This window comes from Miscanthus floridulus, chromosome 5, assembly GCF_019320115.1.
Source record: "Miscanthus floridulus cultivar M001 chromosome 5, ASM1932011v1, whole genome shotgun sequence".
NCBI lineage: Eukaryota > Viridiplantae > Streptophyta > Magnoliopsida > Poales > Poaceae > Miscanthus > Miscanthus floridulus.
In genome coordinates, this window is record NC_089584.1 from 63465679 (window position 1) to 63479631 (window position 13953).

General features: G+C 43.9%; 1 protein-coding gene across 1 annotated transcript; it reads right to left on the reverse strand.

Annotated features, from left to right (window-relative positions):
- Positions 1 to 13336: 13336 nt before the first annotated feature.
- LOC136454708 (uncharacterized mitochondrial protein AtMg00860-like) lies at positions 13337 to 13747 on the reverse strand. The gene has a single exon (XM_066455032.1). It carries the CDS (start codon positions 13745 to 13747, stop codon positions 13337 to 13339), a length of 411 nt encoding a protein of 136 aa, XP_066311129.1.
- Positions 13748 to 13953: the final 206 nt, after the last annotated feature.

Sequence of the window (13953 nt, forward strand, 5' to 3'; positions counted from 1 at the left end):
TTAAGAAATTCACCAATTTTGATCCGTACTTAGGATTCCATTTAGCATTCATACATCGGCCTCAGCCCATCTCCAGGACCAGTGTTTATTTTTCCTTAATCCAATGACCGACACGAAGCCATGACTACTAACAAAAACAAACTCTCAGAGCCGATTGCTTGCATCGGCTATTGGCTTTCATTGCTAATTTTAATGAAGCCTCATTCCCATAACTTGCCAGAAAAGCACTCGAAGTCTCCTAGTTCCCAAAAGACTAGATCAATCCCAATTGGGTGAAGTGATATTGTTGTAATTAAATAAATAATTGAAGCAATAAGTAATATCGGTAACTTAATGAATCTATCCGAAGGAACGCCACTCTTAGATAGAGCTGATAACTTGACCTTAATCTAGTTCGAGCAGTGGAGGTCGACCGGATCGATGTAGCCGTACTTGAACTAGACAAGAGTCGACAACTAACTCATACCAGAGCCATAGTGGAGGTCGACCGGATCGATGCAGCTGTACGAACAAAGGTATAAGCCATGACGATACTTACAGACAAGCAGTGGAGGTCGACCGGATCGATGCAGGCATACTTGCTGAAGAACTCACCGAGATCTACTCTACTCCTACTCCTAAGGGGTGGTTGGAGCTGAAAAAAGTAAATAACTTGTATTGGATTGATTGTGTGTCTTTTACAATAGCCAGGGTTTGATATTTATACCCGGAGCCTAAAAACGAATCCTACTCGAGTACGACTCAGTACAATCTTTGGTACGAAGAAAACATTCCTATTTTAAGATAACTTGGACTCTAATCTTTCCCCTTTTGTAGAGTTTGATATGTATCTTCTCGATGCCAATCATATCTCATCATTGTTATCTGCTAACGTCATTTAAAGAGAACCGATCCAGTGTCGCATCCGAACCGACAGATATCAATCTTTACTCAATCGACTCCTTGATTGGCACAATCTTGGAAGCCTGCGAGTTCCCGCGCTCTTCTCCCAAATTTTGGTGTAAACAGATTCACAAATCATGTGTGACATTTGTGGAACCAATGGGCACTTAGGAAATAACTACCCAGAAACACAAAAGGATGTAAACCTCATCATCAATAATTCTGGTTCTCAGCAACAAAGACAAGGATGGTGCCAACAACCATGATCAAACTACCAAGGTAAGTACCTAGGTAATTACTATAATTCTTTCAATCCTAATCAACCATCCTTAAGAGATTTGATCTTAGAACAAGCTAAGATTAATGAGAATATTTCTAAAAGGCTTGCTTCCAATGATAAGGTTTTAGAAAACATAAATACTAAATTGGATAGTTTTTCTTCTGCTATAAAGGACCAACTTAGCTATAATAAAAGATAGAATCACAAATAACTCAGCTAGCCACTGCTCTGCCTTTTGCCACTAACCTTCAAATGGTTAATGCCATAACCACAAGAGGTGACAAGTCTACTCGTGATCGTCCATATCCAACAAGCATAGGTAAGACACCAACAGTACAGGAAGAGAAGAAAAACGATGAACTTGAAGAAGTTGAGCCATAGGAACAGGAAATGCAACATGATTTCCATGACACCACCTTCCTACCGTTTCCACGTAGAAATAAAAAAGCCAAAGTGGATGAGCAGGTTGATAAGTTTATAGAGGTAATTCAAAAGTTATACATCAATATCCCTCCGCAAGATGCCATATAGGTACACACCTATGTGAAGTATCTTAGAGACATTCTAAACAATAAGAGGCCACTGCCCACCATTGAAGTAATCAAGTTAACAGAGGAATGTAGTGCGGCCGTCCTAAACACATCACCTGTAAAGAAGAAGGATCTAGGATGCCCCACTATCGATTGTTCAATTGGAAACCAAAACTTTGAGCATGCACTATGTGGCCTAAGTGCTAGCGTCAGTGTCATGCCAAAAGCTATTTTTCAAGCTCAACTATTCAACACTCTCACCAACATCAATGTGTTTGTAGCTAGCCGACCAATCGATTCACTACCTAGCAGGAATCACTGAGAATATTCTGATAAAAATAAGAAACTTCTTTGTGCTAGTCGACTTTGTGGTGCTTGATATGCAGGAAGGTATGAAGACACCCCTCATTCTTGGGAGACCCTTTCTAAGAACCACAAATGCACAAGTTGATGTTGGAGCTAGAGAAATCTGATTCCATATCAATGGGAAAGAGGAGTGATCCGCCTTCAAGCCATGACCAGAGTGATATAATCCTGCTAGGTTTTGTTCCCGATCTTTCGATGAGAGGTGTGGGATAACTCGATTGATGGGTGGAGATGATGTTCATGGCCCGACTATAGCCTTCCAAGCTGTGCCTTAGCAACCGATACACCACCTCCAACAGCTGCCGTGATCTTGTGGAGCGCATCACCGGCCACTAGGGCACTCGTCCTGTAAGCAATCGAAGAACTAGCAAGAACAAGTATAGCAAGTATTGAATTACTAGATGTAGATGAAAGTTTCAAACTCAATCTCAATTAAGGTGGGGTTCCAAAGACAAGAAGACGGGCGGCTGATCCAGCATGCGCGCTTACAAGCAAGTAGCGAGAGCTAAACTTGATCTAAACAAAACCCAACTATTCTTGGTGGCGGCTAAGGAGTATATGAAGGTGGAAGGATGACCACCAGGGTGTTGGGGTCGTTCTCCAACCCTAGGACGCGTCCCTAATGGACCCAACTTGATACACAGCCCATTGGACCAAACTAAGGTGACACAACACCTTTGGACAGACAAGCTCTCAGTCGTAATTCAGTCATTGCGGCCGCCTCAAAATAGATATGGACTTGATTCCAGATCCATATGAAAATAGACTTCATAAGGATTCCATGAAGTACTTGAACGCCCCAATCCGAGTCCGTATGCGACCGTGGTGACCATCACAAGTTGGAGCTATCCTGGAGTCCGAATTCAGCCTCCACGAATCCTTGTCCCTTTCGGTCCTCTCCCTGGTTCCTAACCAAAACAAGAGTGCACGCATCTCCATGGTCTAAATATGATAGACAGGAACTCAAGAGTGAACTTACTTGATGATTAATGTGACGAGCATGGGCGCGAGTAATAGGACCAGAAACTGGTACTCATGTCGGCGTGGATGTATCGTTGGTTTGGTGTTGATGTCCTCATCACAGAGCAATGCTCTAAAGTGGTGTGGCATAAGAAGGAAGTGCAACCATCAAGGCCTCCATCTTCGGAACCAATTGATGCACCTGAAGAATGAACAAGACTGGAGAAGTCCGGTTCGGCGGACTCAAAATTCTGAACCCTCGTCGGAAAGTAAAATCGGTAGTTATCCATATTTACTTTTACATGAATTATTTTGACTGTAGCATATTTATTTTTTCTGCACTTACATTACATTTAGAAAATAAAATAAAAATTGTATCACTGCATTATAAAGCTCAAGCCATATGTAAATAATTTTACAGTGTGTAAAAACCTGTAAGAATATTCACCGTAGTGGCATAAAAATAATATGCATACATCTAGTTTTGTTTCATTGCATATTTTTCTGCATAGCATATATATACATTTGTGTACAGAGGAAATACAGATGTACAGACCTATAGGAGGCACCTAGGACCGACTCAACCACCACCAAGCCGCCCGGCCTACTACTCCTACTATCTATAAATACCAAGCTCTGGGGTTCAGCTCTCCTCAAGCTTAGCTCAAAACCTTCTCCTAAGCCCCCGAGTTCGAATTCCTCCTCTGTAGTTTAGAAATTTCAATTATAGTAGTGCTAGAGAAATTAGAAAATCCAAAAAAATAAGATAGAGATCCTACTAAAATTCTGGTAATTAGAAAATACTTACATCAAGAATGATTAACCTCTAGACGGCTGACTGCTTACTCTTTTTATCTTAATTCGTTCCATGAGTTTTGTTTGTTCTTGTTGATATTTTGTAGGATGATGAACAAGCTCTGAAGCAAGTTCTCTCGAATGTCATCTTCCTTCTCCACCAGCAGCATGTTGTCCCAAGCCAGCTCCGACATGCAAGTAGATGAACCATCCGCTGGAGCCACTGTGACCCTGCTCAAGCACAGATCAACACCCTGATTGATGAGAAGGACATTTGCTGGCGACCCCGCCAAGAGAAAAAGTACTGGCAGCTGAGACCACAAACATTCTCACTCACAAGCATGAGCGATCCTTGACTACTTCAAGATACAGGTATGGATGCTGAATTCGATTTAATATTTCAAGTCGTAGGATGGCAAAAAAATTTTGGAGTCTGGTTTTAGAGCATTGACTATGGAATTTCTGTGCACCCTGACAATCACAGACATGGGGGTAAGTTATAGATTTTTTGGGAAGGAGTATTCTTCCTTGGAAAGATTTAAATCTTCTCCTAGGTTTTGATGCACAATGTGCAATAGATGTAGGCTCCGCCATCAAAGACTTTGATAAAGTAAAATTTTGGAGGGAAATTTCTGGGAAAGCTGATTTCTTTCATCCCCGAACCAATGATATTCATAAGCCAACTTTTCGCTTCATGCATAAGTGGTTAGGGATGACAATGTTTCCTAGAAATGACATGCATACCGTGAGGATAGATGAATTAAAATTGATATATGCCATGGTAAAAAGAAAGAAAGTTTCCCCCATGATGAATCAGTGGTTAGAAGTTTTCACTCTTGTCGGTGACATTGAGTGTACCTCTTTGGTCACTCGGATCACCACCAACATGGGTCTCTTGCATACTTCCTCACTTTCACTTATCACTAAGCCTCACTTGTACATTGATTTTGAATATTTTTAGAAACCTCATGTGCTTAAAAGGAAAGATGATGGAATTATTGTTATGATGTATCGCGGCTATACAAATGAAGTTCCATTACCTAACCAGAATGCTAGTTTGTATGCGGTTCGATCTTTGACCATGAACCTACAGAAGATAGAAGCAGCACCACACAGGAGTGCCTCTGCAAGGTTGACTCATACTTCACACCTACAATTATACGCCACTAAACCAACACCTAAAGAACTAGCATATGCCAGTCATGTAGGTTTTGACCAAGTGGGTCCTTCCCGCATGTTATGACCTGAACACTCTGTCTAGAACCAACACACACCTGAACACTCAGGGGGCTCCTGGCAGCAAGCTCTAAGTGAACAATGGCATGATGGTAACTTCCACAACTACCAAGGACAAAACTATGAAGCAACCTCAAGTGGGCATCAGGGAGGAAGAATGTCCTTCTCTAGGGTCAAGGGTACCACGACACTCAGGAGACTTTCCATCGCATCGACAATAGGCTCACAAACATTGAGGAGACAACTACTGCCATCCAAGGTACATTACTTGAACACACACAATGGTAGGTGATAATGGGACACGAGGTGGCCAACCTCCAACAACAACATCAACAACAAAATCAAAATTGGGAGGTTCTGTTCTAGCACTACCATATCCGCCCACCGCGCTAAGCACCACATCAACAACTAGCTTGGGGGACAGGCATCCCCCATGTATCAAGATAAATATTCCTTTTTTGTTAATTTTAGTTTGTTTTATATATATCTAAAGAAAAAAGGATGAATAACTAAAAACAAAATAAATAGTAGCAAAATAAATAAAAAGAGTGTGTCTAGTTTGCTTTAAGTTTGATTTTTAAGACCTGAATAAAATAAAAGGAACTCTGAAGATAATCTTTTAAAAATGGAAATGATGAATAGTTGCTCTGTTGTAATTCCTTTCAAGTACCTAGTTTTCAGCCTTGAATTCTCCCAAGTTTTGGATAAGATTGATTTGATGTAAGGATTTACTCTGAACTTGAAACTTGTGGGTAGCATATGCTTGATCTAAGCCTAGGTAATTGACGGATATGATATGAGAAGGTCTGAGCTGTTGTTTATCTTGTTCCAAGTGACACTAAAATTCTAGAGATTTATCTTTTGAAAAACACAAAAATGCTAGATAATGAGTTCATGTATGACAAAGCTTGAATTCCGACCATAGCCAAACATGTTAGGCTAGGAAAACTTCCACTTATATGCTGTTTGTTTTGCATTGAGTTTGGTCAAGCTTTGTTGACCCTTATGTGAGATTTGTCATGCTCTTAAAATCAAGATCACATACACACCACCCTAATATGCACTACTCCTGCATTGGGAATAGGTGCAAGAACATGCTTTCCATTTAGATCCACCCAAAAATATTTTCCTCCTAGTGTGGGAGTGAACAAAAACATGTTTGTTAGGTTTTCCATCAACCAAATAAATGCTCCAAGTTTTTGTTGCTATCTCTCAAAAGTTCTGTTGTAGAAAAGAGACAGAAGACTAAGATAAAAACAAAGAGTTGAGAAAAAATGGACACAAAAGTGTCCGAGATATTGAAAACAATGGGTACTTAGATGCCCACTTGAAAAAAAGAGAGAAGAGAAAAGATAGCCCTTGTTCTCTTGCAATAATGTTTCCAAATTTCAAAAAGATATGTTTTTAAGGAGCATAGTAGAATTAGGTTAGCCACCGTATATATATATATATATATATATATATATATATATATATATATATATATATATATATATATATATATATATCCACACATATGCACATCTTGATTTGTTTGTATGACTCATTTCTCTTTGGATCTGAGGTTTGATTTTACAATATATGTACTACAAGTCTGCTTTCATGCTATTTCCACTCCTATGAGCTCTACATAAGCCTTAGTTATAGGAAGAGAAAAGGCATAACATCATTAATGCCTTGGTGAGATCCACAAATACCACATATATTAAGAGACTTGAGAGTGTCATATAATGGAATCTCTGAGTTTTATTTTTGAAAATTTATAAAAACTCTGGAACATTGGTGTTGACAAAAGATGCTTGGTAGTCCACCGAGTGGGCTACCCACGATGGTAGATTGATTGGAGAGGTGAGCGAGATTAGGAGCGAGATGGTGATAAGACACAAGGTTTATATAGGTTTAGGCCATCAGCTTGATGTAATACCCTAATCATGTGTCCCATCGGTTTGTATTGGCTATCGTATATGATTGTGCATGTTTTGAGGTGGTCCCCTACCTGCCTTATATAGCCCGGGGGGTAGGATTACATACCGATCAGGTCTAAGTCTAATTGGGTAACAAATAATCTTTACATGGAGTCATACATTATGCATATCCTAATAGATTCTATGTGATCTTTAGGATGTCATTGAGGTGCCTTGCGGCGTGTGCCGAGTAATGTTGTGTGCCGTAGGCCTTTGTCTTGTGGGCTAGACCGTCCCTGTTGATGCGGCCCATGTGCATCGCCATGGACACCTAGGGTCAGATCCCCCATAGCTAGTCCCTGAGTGCCTTATATCCGCTTGGTGATGACATCTTGATCAAGTCCGAGCAGTTTAACATGAAGCTGATCAGCTTGACAGATGATCCGAGCGGTGAAAATGAAAGCCGACCAGTTTGACTGATGACCTGGGCGGTAAAGATTAAGGCTGACCAGTTTGACTGGTGACCTGGGTGATGAAGAAGCTTGCCAACTAGCTTATCTGATGTGATGACCTGTGAGGATGGATGCCGACCTGTTTGACTAATCAGTAGGCCTCGGACTTAGCCAAGTGAGGCTCACCAATAGGATGTAAGGAGCACAATAGAAAAATTGAAAATTCTTGGCTGGTGAAGTGTACACACTTAAGTGCCAACTGCGTTGCGCTAGTGATGTGATCACCGAGGCAAAACAGAGGCATTAAGTGATAGACTTGGTGTAGCCAAAGCACCATGAAGAACAAATACATGCACCGCAAGGTGCGTTGTATCGAATGTAGTCCCTAAACCTAAGATTAGGTGGAGAATACACTTGGTGTCAGGGTCTTGTAGAAAAATTGAGTGGTTCCCAGTGTAGCCAAGAAAGCATCCAGTCCCTAGTGTAGCTAATAAATCATATCAGTACATTCACTGCAAGGTGAACTGTACACACTTAGTCCCCGAGCTTGCTAGAAGATGAAAAATGAATCTTGTAGCAATGTCAAAGAAGCCTTGAAATAGAACCAACGGTCTGGGAAAAAATTAGTCATGATAGATAGCCTATGCAAGCCATCAAATAATCATGGAGTAAAGAACCCATCAATAAATGGAGCAAAGTTGGAAAACAGGCCACCCGGTGTTAGCTTCTCACCGAAGGAGACACAGTGGCCCATTTAATGGAAAGCACTGAGAAATTAGAGCGACACATAGTAACTGTGGGTGGGCTCGTGTGTGTGGAGCAGCGAAAGCAGGAACAAGCGTGCATGATACAGCACAGTTTCCCAAAAACCCTAGAGATGAAGGGGCAGGGGCAAACCATTATATAGCCCACCCCGCCCGCAGTGCATTCCATTTCACACCTGTTTGTTGATTTGCCGACCAGGACCGGAAGGTGTATGTCTCTAGGGTCCCAAATGGGACTTGGCCTACAGCTAAGGATAGATTCAAGGGTCCACGAAGTGTTGCTAGCATCAAGACAGTGATGGCCCAAATCATGCCGACCAACTCATTAGACAAAATGAGAGGCCACCCTAGCCTTGTCCATCACAACCTACGGAGTGGCAAGCAGCCACTCCGTGAGGCGCCGGTGGCGAAGAAGGGGAAGACGACAACAACACTACACTGAGGCAATGATATTAGCATCAAAGACTCCCCACCCCACTAGCATTGGCGATATGTCGGCAGGTCAGAGAGTGAAGACTAGGACTCAGAGGATAGGGTGCCACTATCAGTGAGTTGGCTCATCGAGCAGCCACTACCCCCTCCTAGAGGAGAGGACACCAGCATGGCAAGGAGTGTCGAGCAGACAGGGAGTCCTGACCGGCGAGCCAAGAGCCCTACCGATCAGGCCAGAGTTGAAGTCCCCAAGCTTGAACACGAGGCTGAGGCCAGAGGAGATGTATCCGCCGGTGCAGCACCCCTAGAGGCAATCCCTATGCCCCCAGGTCATAGGAAGGAGGTGATGCTGACCACTGAGATGGGCAGCCCTAGTGGTCTACACAAGATCAAATGCACCATTAGGCGATCTAGCAAGTAAGTTGCTACTGTTACAAATTGTGGAACTTGATTTATATCCTAAAGTTTTTGAGAGACGACTAGCATGGAACAGCAAACCATTGACCGACACTTTGCAGCCGGTGAGGGCTGTAGAAAAGCCCCATGTTGTGATGCCTCCCACTGCCCCTATAAACACTACAGCCACGAGCGAAAGATGATCGGCCATGATGTCGAGGGCAGAGGGATCCTTTGCAGGCGATGACACCAGGAGTTCATGGGTTGTGTAACCTATTGAGGACATCGGAATGACCGGCGCAGGCACTGGGCGAGTGTCAAGTTGCCCCCCATTCCCACCGATGTTGGGGTTTGGCCCTAGGGTGGAGTAGGTGTCCAGTTGCCCTAGGGCCCTACATGGTTTGAGTCTAGGGGCACCAAGCCATCCCCATGCTGAAGATGTGCCAAGGCCCATAGGCGAGGCGGCTGAGAGAGTAGAGGAGATCCCCCAGGAGCTACCGCTGTCGTGGTATGACATGGAGACCATGACACACACCTTATTGAAGCGTGGAGACCAGGTCGATATGGTGTATGAAGATCACGCCAACCCATAGATACAGAAACTAGAGACCAGCCTCGGGTTGGTGAACAAAGAAATTCGAGTAAGTCATACTTGTGTTGATATGAGTTCCATTTCGGCAGTGTTTACAACCGATCCCATTGTAGGACATGATGCGCACCACTGAACACCGCCGTCGACAGCTGGAATGAGTGGAGCCCATGTTCATGGAAAATGAGCGGCTGCTAGCATCGGTGAAGGTGCTGGACTAGAGACTGGCTGGGCTCAAGGAAGAGCAAGGCCAGATGCAGATGCACATGGAGCACCTAGGGTCAGAAAAGCTAGCCAAGACCGAGCAGTCCAATGTTGCCAAAGCAAGACTCAATAGCGTGTCCGGCCTGCTAGCAGCCATAGGAACCTAGCTTGCCCTTGTGGTAGAGGAAAAAATGGTAAGACCTCAAGTCTTGATGCCTGCCGACCTGTCATTGCTGCCCCATCATCATTGTTGTGTGTGCAGAATTGGCGACACAACTGTTCCTGGTCTGAGAGGCAGCAGAAACCATGCGGAAGGAGAAAGAGGCTATCGAGGAAGCACGTCAGAAAGCCATCGATGAGCTGCAATTTAAGTTGACATAGTTGCTCGGACGTCTGTCCTTTGTGTGTAACCTAGTTGGTTGAGCTGTATTGGTATTTGCAGTGGTGCACACCAACTCCAAGGCGCAATATGAAGACTATGAGCTATGTCTGAAGGCCACCCATGACAAAATGAGGGCTATCATAACTGAAATTACGCCAGTGCTCAACTTCATTGATAGGAACCTAGCACCGTCCCCGATGGGAGATCTCAACATCAGTCCTCATCCGTTAGACCCTTCTGTGGAGAGGTGCAAAGGGGCCTTGACCAACTTTAGGGCGTACATCCATAACATTGTGTGTACCGCTGCTGGGCATGCCTTAGCGGTTGTTAGGTCCCTATACCCCGTGGTGAGCCTGGAGGTCAATGATGGTGGGTTTCCTGAAGTGACAAATGATGCCGAGGTGGAGCAGCTCATGGAGGGGGCAATGGAATCGGCTTTAAGGCTCGTCGAAGACCTAGACATATTTAGCGAGAGGGAGCAAAACCAACAAAATTAGCAAGAGTTTTAGTAGAAAACTTTAAGCTGTTGCTGGTTGTAGATGTAAATATAAACTTGATGTTTATTTTGGAGTTTGTTATATTCATATGTTAAATAAGATTTAGTTGCTTTGTAGTTAGTTTTATACCATGGCACCAGCCTTGGCTAGCCCCTAAGCTCTATAGTGTGGAGTGGCTGGTAGCCATGTATGCGTAAGAGACGAGAGCATTGCTAAGGAGCCACTGCTGATTGTCCATAGCGTAGAGCATGGCTCGTGGACGCGTAGGAGGAAGTCGAGACTAGGGCTGCCTCTGATGTCACGGGTAAAAACATGACTGGTCGGCGAGTATAGTGGTGACCATATTAATAGTGACACTTATGGAGAGTTGGCGAATAACATGTTATGGAGATGTTTTAGTTATGGAGAGTGAGCAGAGAGTTATATTATGGCATGCCAACCAGAGAAAACATGCGGTGAAATATGGAGAACATAATTGGAGAACATAATCAGAGAAATTAGCGCAAACTTTATTGAATCATCTAATATGGAGAAATACATATCTTTAGTAAAACGCTTCAAGAATAGAAATGCCTAAGGAGGTCAATGTGCCAGGAGTTGGGGATGTTTATCCCCTCAAAGTCACATAGTCGATAAGACCTTGGTCGGGTAACTTCCTTGATGATGTATGGCCCTTCCCAGTGCAATGAGAGCTTGTGCAAGCCCTCGGTCTTTTGCTTTCAATGGAGAACGAGGTCATCGACTGCAAAGGTTCGCTCATGAACATTGTAGTTGTAATATCTCCATAGGCCCGCTAGATACTTGGCTGTACAAACACATGTCACTAGGCGTTCTTCTTCTAGGCGATCAATATCTTCCTGTCGAGCGATAGCCGACTTCTCTTCATCGAAATTCTCCACCCTTGGTGCTCAGAAGGCGATATCAGCTGGGAGGACGGCCTCCGAGCCAAACACCAAGTAGTATGGAGAGACACCAGTATTGCGACTGGTCTAGGTTCGAAGTCCCTAGACTACTGCTGGCAATTCTTTGAGCCACCTTCCCGTATGCTTCATGTCTTTCTTGTACAGTCTCTTTTGAAGGGCATCTAAGATCATGCCATTTGCCCATTCAACCTGGCCATTGGCTCTAGAGTGGGCAAGAGACATACTTGATAGAGATGCACTGGTCTTCACAAAAATTCTAGAAGTCATTGCCGGTGAAAGTAGAACCCAGATCGGTTATAATGCTATTTGGTAGGCCGAAATGGTGCATGATGTCCTCAAACAACTCGGCTGCCTTCTTCACAGTTACGGTGATAAGGGGTTTTTACTCGATCCACTCAAAGAACTTATCAATGGCGACATACACATATTTGAAACCTCCCAGAGCTGGCTAGAAGGGCCCAACCATGACCAGTCCCCAGCATGAGAAGGGCCAAGATGCGGGGATGGTCTGAAGGGCTTGAGCTAGCACATGTATCTATTTGGCAAAAAATTGGCAACCCTCGCAACACCGAACGAGTGCCTCAACATCTGCCGCAGTGGATGACCAATAAAAACTAGCTCAGAATGCCTTGCTGACTAGATTTCTGGAGGTTGCATGGTTGCCACATGAACCAGCATGGATCTCGAGCAGTAATTTTTCACCTTCCTCTTGGGAGTTGCACTTCTACAATAGCTCTTCTTGTTTGCTGCATTAGCTTGCCATCAATGAGCACATAGTGCTTGCTATGATGAGTGAGTCATTCCATCTCTGTTTTGTCACTCGGGACCTTAGCTACGGTGAGATACTTGATGAATTGCTCTCTCCAGTCATGGCTAGGAGCAGGCACTGCTAGGACTAACTGCTCAGCATGGGGCGTTTCGTCGACTGGCTATTCTTCCCTGGTGGATGGAGTCATGAGATCTTGAATGAACACACCTACCAAGACTTTAGCTCTAGAAGACCCTAGTTTAGATAGGCGGTCAGCCGCTTGATTGGTGTCCCGATGATGATACTCGATGCCATAGAATTTTCCTTCTAGTTTTCTGATCTCGGCACAGTAAGCGTCCATCTTCTCGCTGGTGCAGGACTAGTCGTTGTTGACCTGGTTGATGACTAGGGCAGAGTCACCAAAAACCATGAGGCATTTTACACCGAGTTTGGCGGCGATATGGAGGCCGTGCAGAGCTACCTCATATTCGGCGGTGTTATTGGAGGCCGAAAAATGGATCCAGAGAACATATCGGAGCTCATCCCTAGATGGGGTAATAAACAACATGCCTACACCAGCACCATCAATGTTGAGCGCACCATCAAAGTACATCTTCCAATGCTCAGGGCGATTGGATGGTATAGGCTCTTGGACTTCGGTCCATTCGGCGATAAAATCTGCCAGAACTTGCGACTTAATAGTAGGTCGGCTCATGAACTCAATGGAGTAGGTGCCGATCTAGACCGCTCATTTGATGATGCAGCCACTGGCTTCTTTATTGTGGAGGATATCACCAAGGGGGAATTCGGTGACCACGGTGATCTTGTAATACTCGAAGTAATGGTGGAGCTTGCGGGATGTGATTTGGACTACGTACAATAGCTTCTAGACTTGAGGATACTGAGCCTTGGACTCGTTCAGAACCTTGATGACAAAGTAAATAGGTCGCTGGACCTTATACGCATGCCAAGCCTCCTCACACTCGATGATGATAGTCATGCTAACAACCCAGGAGGTTGTGGCGATATGATCCGTAAAGTCTCACTGGATTGAGGTGCAATCATAATTGGAGGCAAAGTCAGGAACTGTTTGAGCTCAACAAAGGCCTTGTCGGCATCCTCCGTCCACTCGAAATGCTCATTAGCCTTCAGTAGCTTGAAGAAGGGGAGACATTTCTCACCAAATCGTGATATGAAGTGGCTCAGGGCTGCCATACATCCTGTAAGCTTCTGGACATCTTTCACATAGGTCGGCCAGTTCATTCTGGTGACGGCCGAGACTTTCTCAGGGTTTGCCTCAATGCCCTGAGCACTAACGATGTAGCCCAAAAGTGATGAGGACATCACATGCTTGGATACAACCACATTAGCAACTTTTGATTCACACGTGAAACAATCCTTTACCATAATTGTATTTGATACATTTGATGAATTGATGCTGCACCATGATGTGTGTTCATTGTCATTTTTAGAAATACATACATGGATCAAAAAGAGTGTTAAAGACACATTGAAGGCATGGAGGACCAAAGAAGTTGATTGGGGGCCAAGTACAAGTATTCCCAACGTTCTCCACTAGGACACCACGTCACTTTTGGCCCAAGAAAAGAAAG

Bases quoted from the DNA above. Each gene is read 5' to 3' on its own strand.
- LOC136454708 (XM_066455032.1), bottom strand. From the start codon at position 13,747: ATGGTAAAGGATTGTTTCACGTGTGAATCAAAAGTTGCTAATGTGGTT.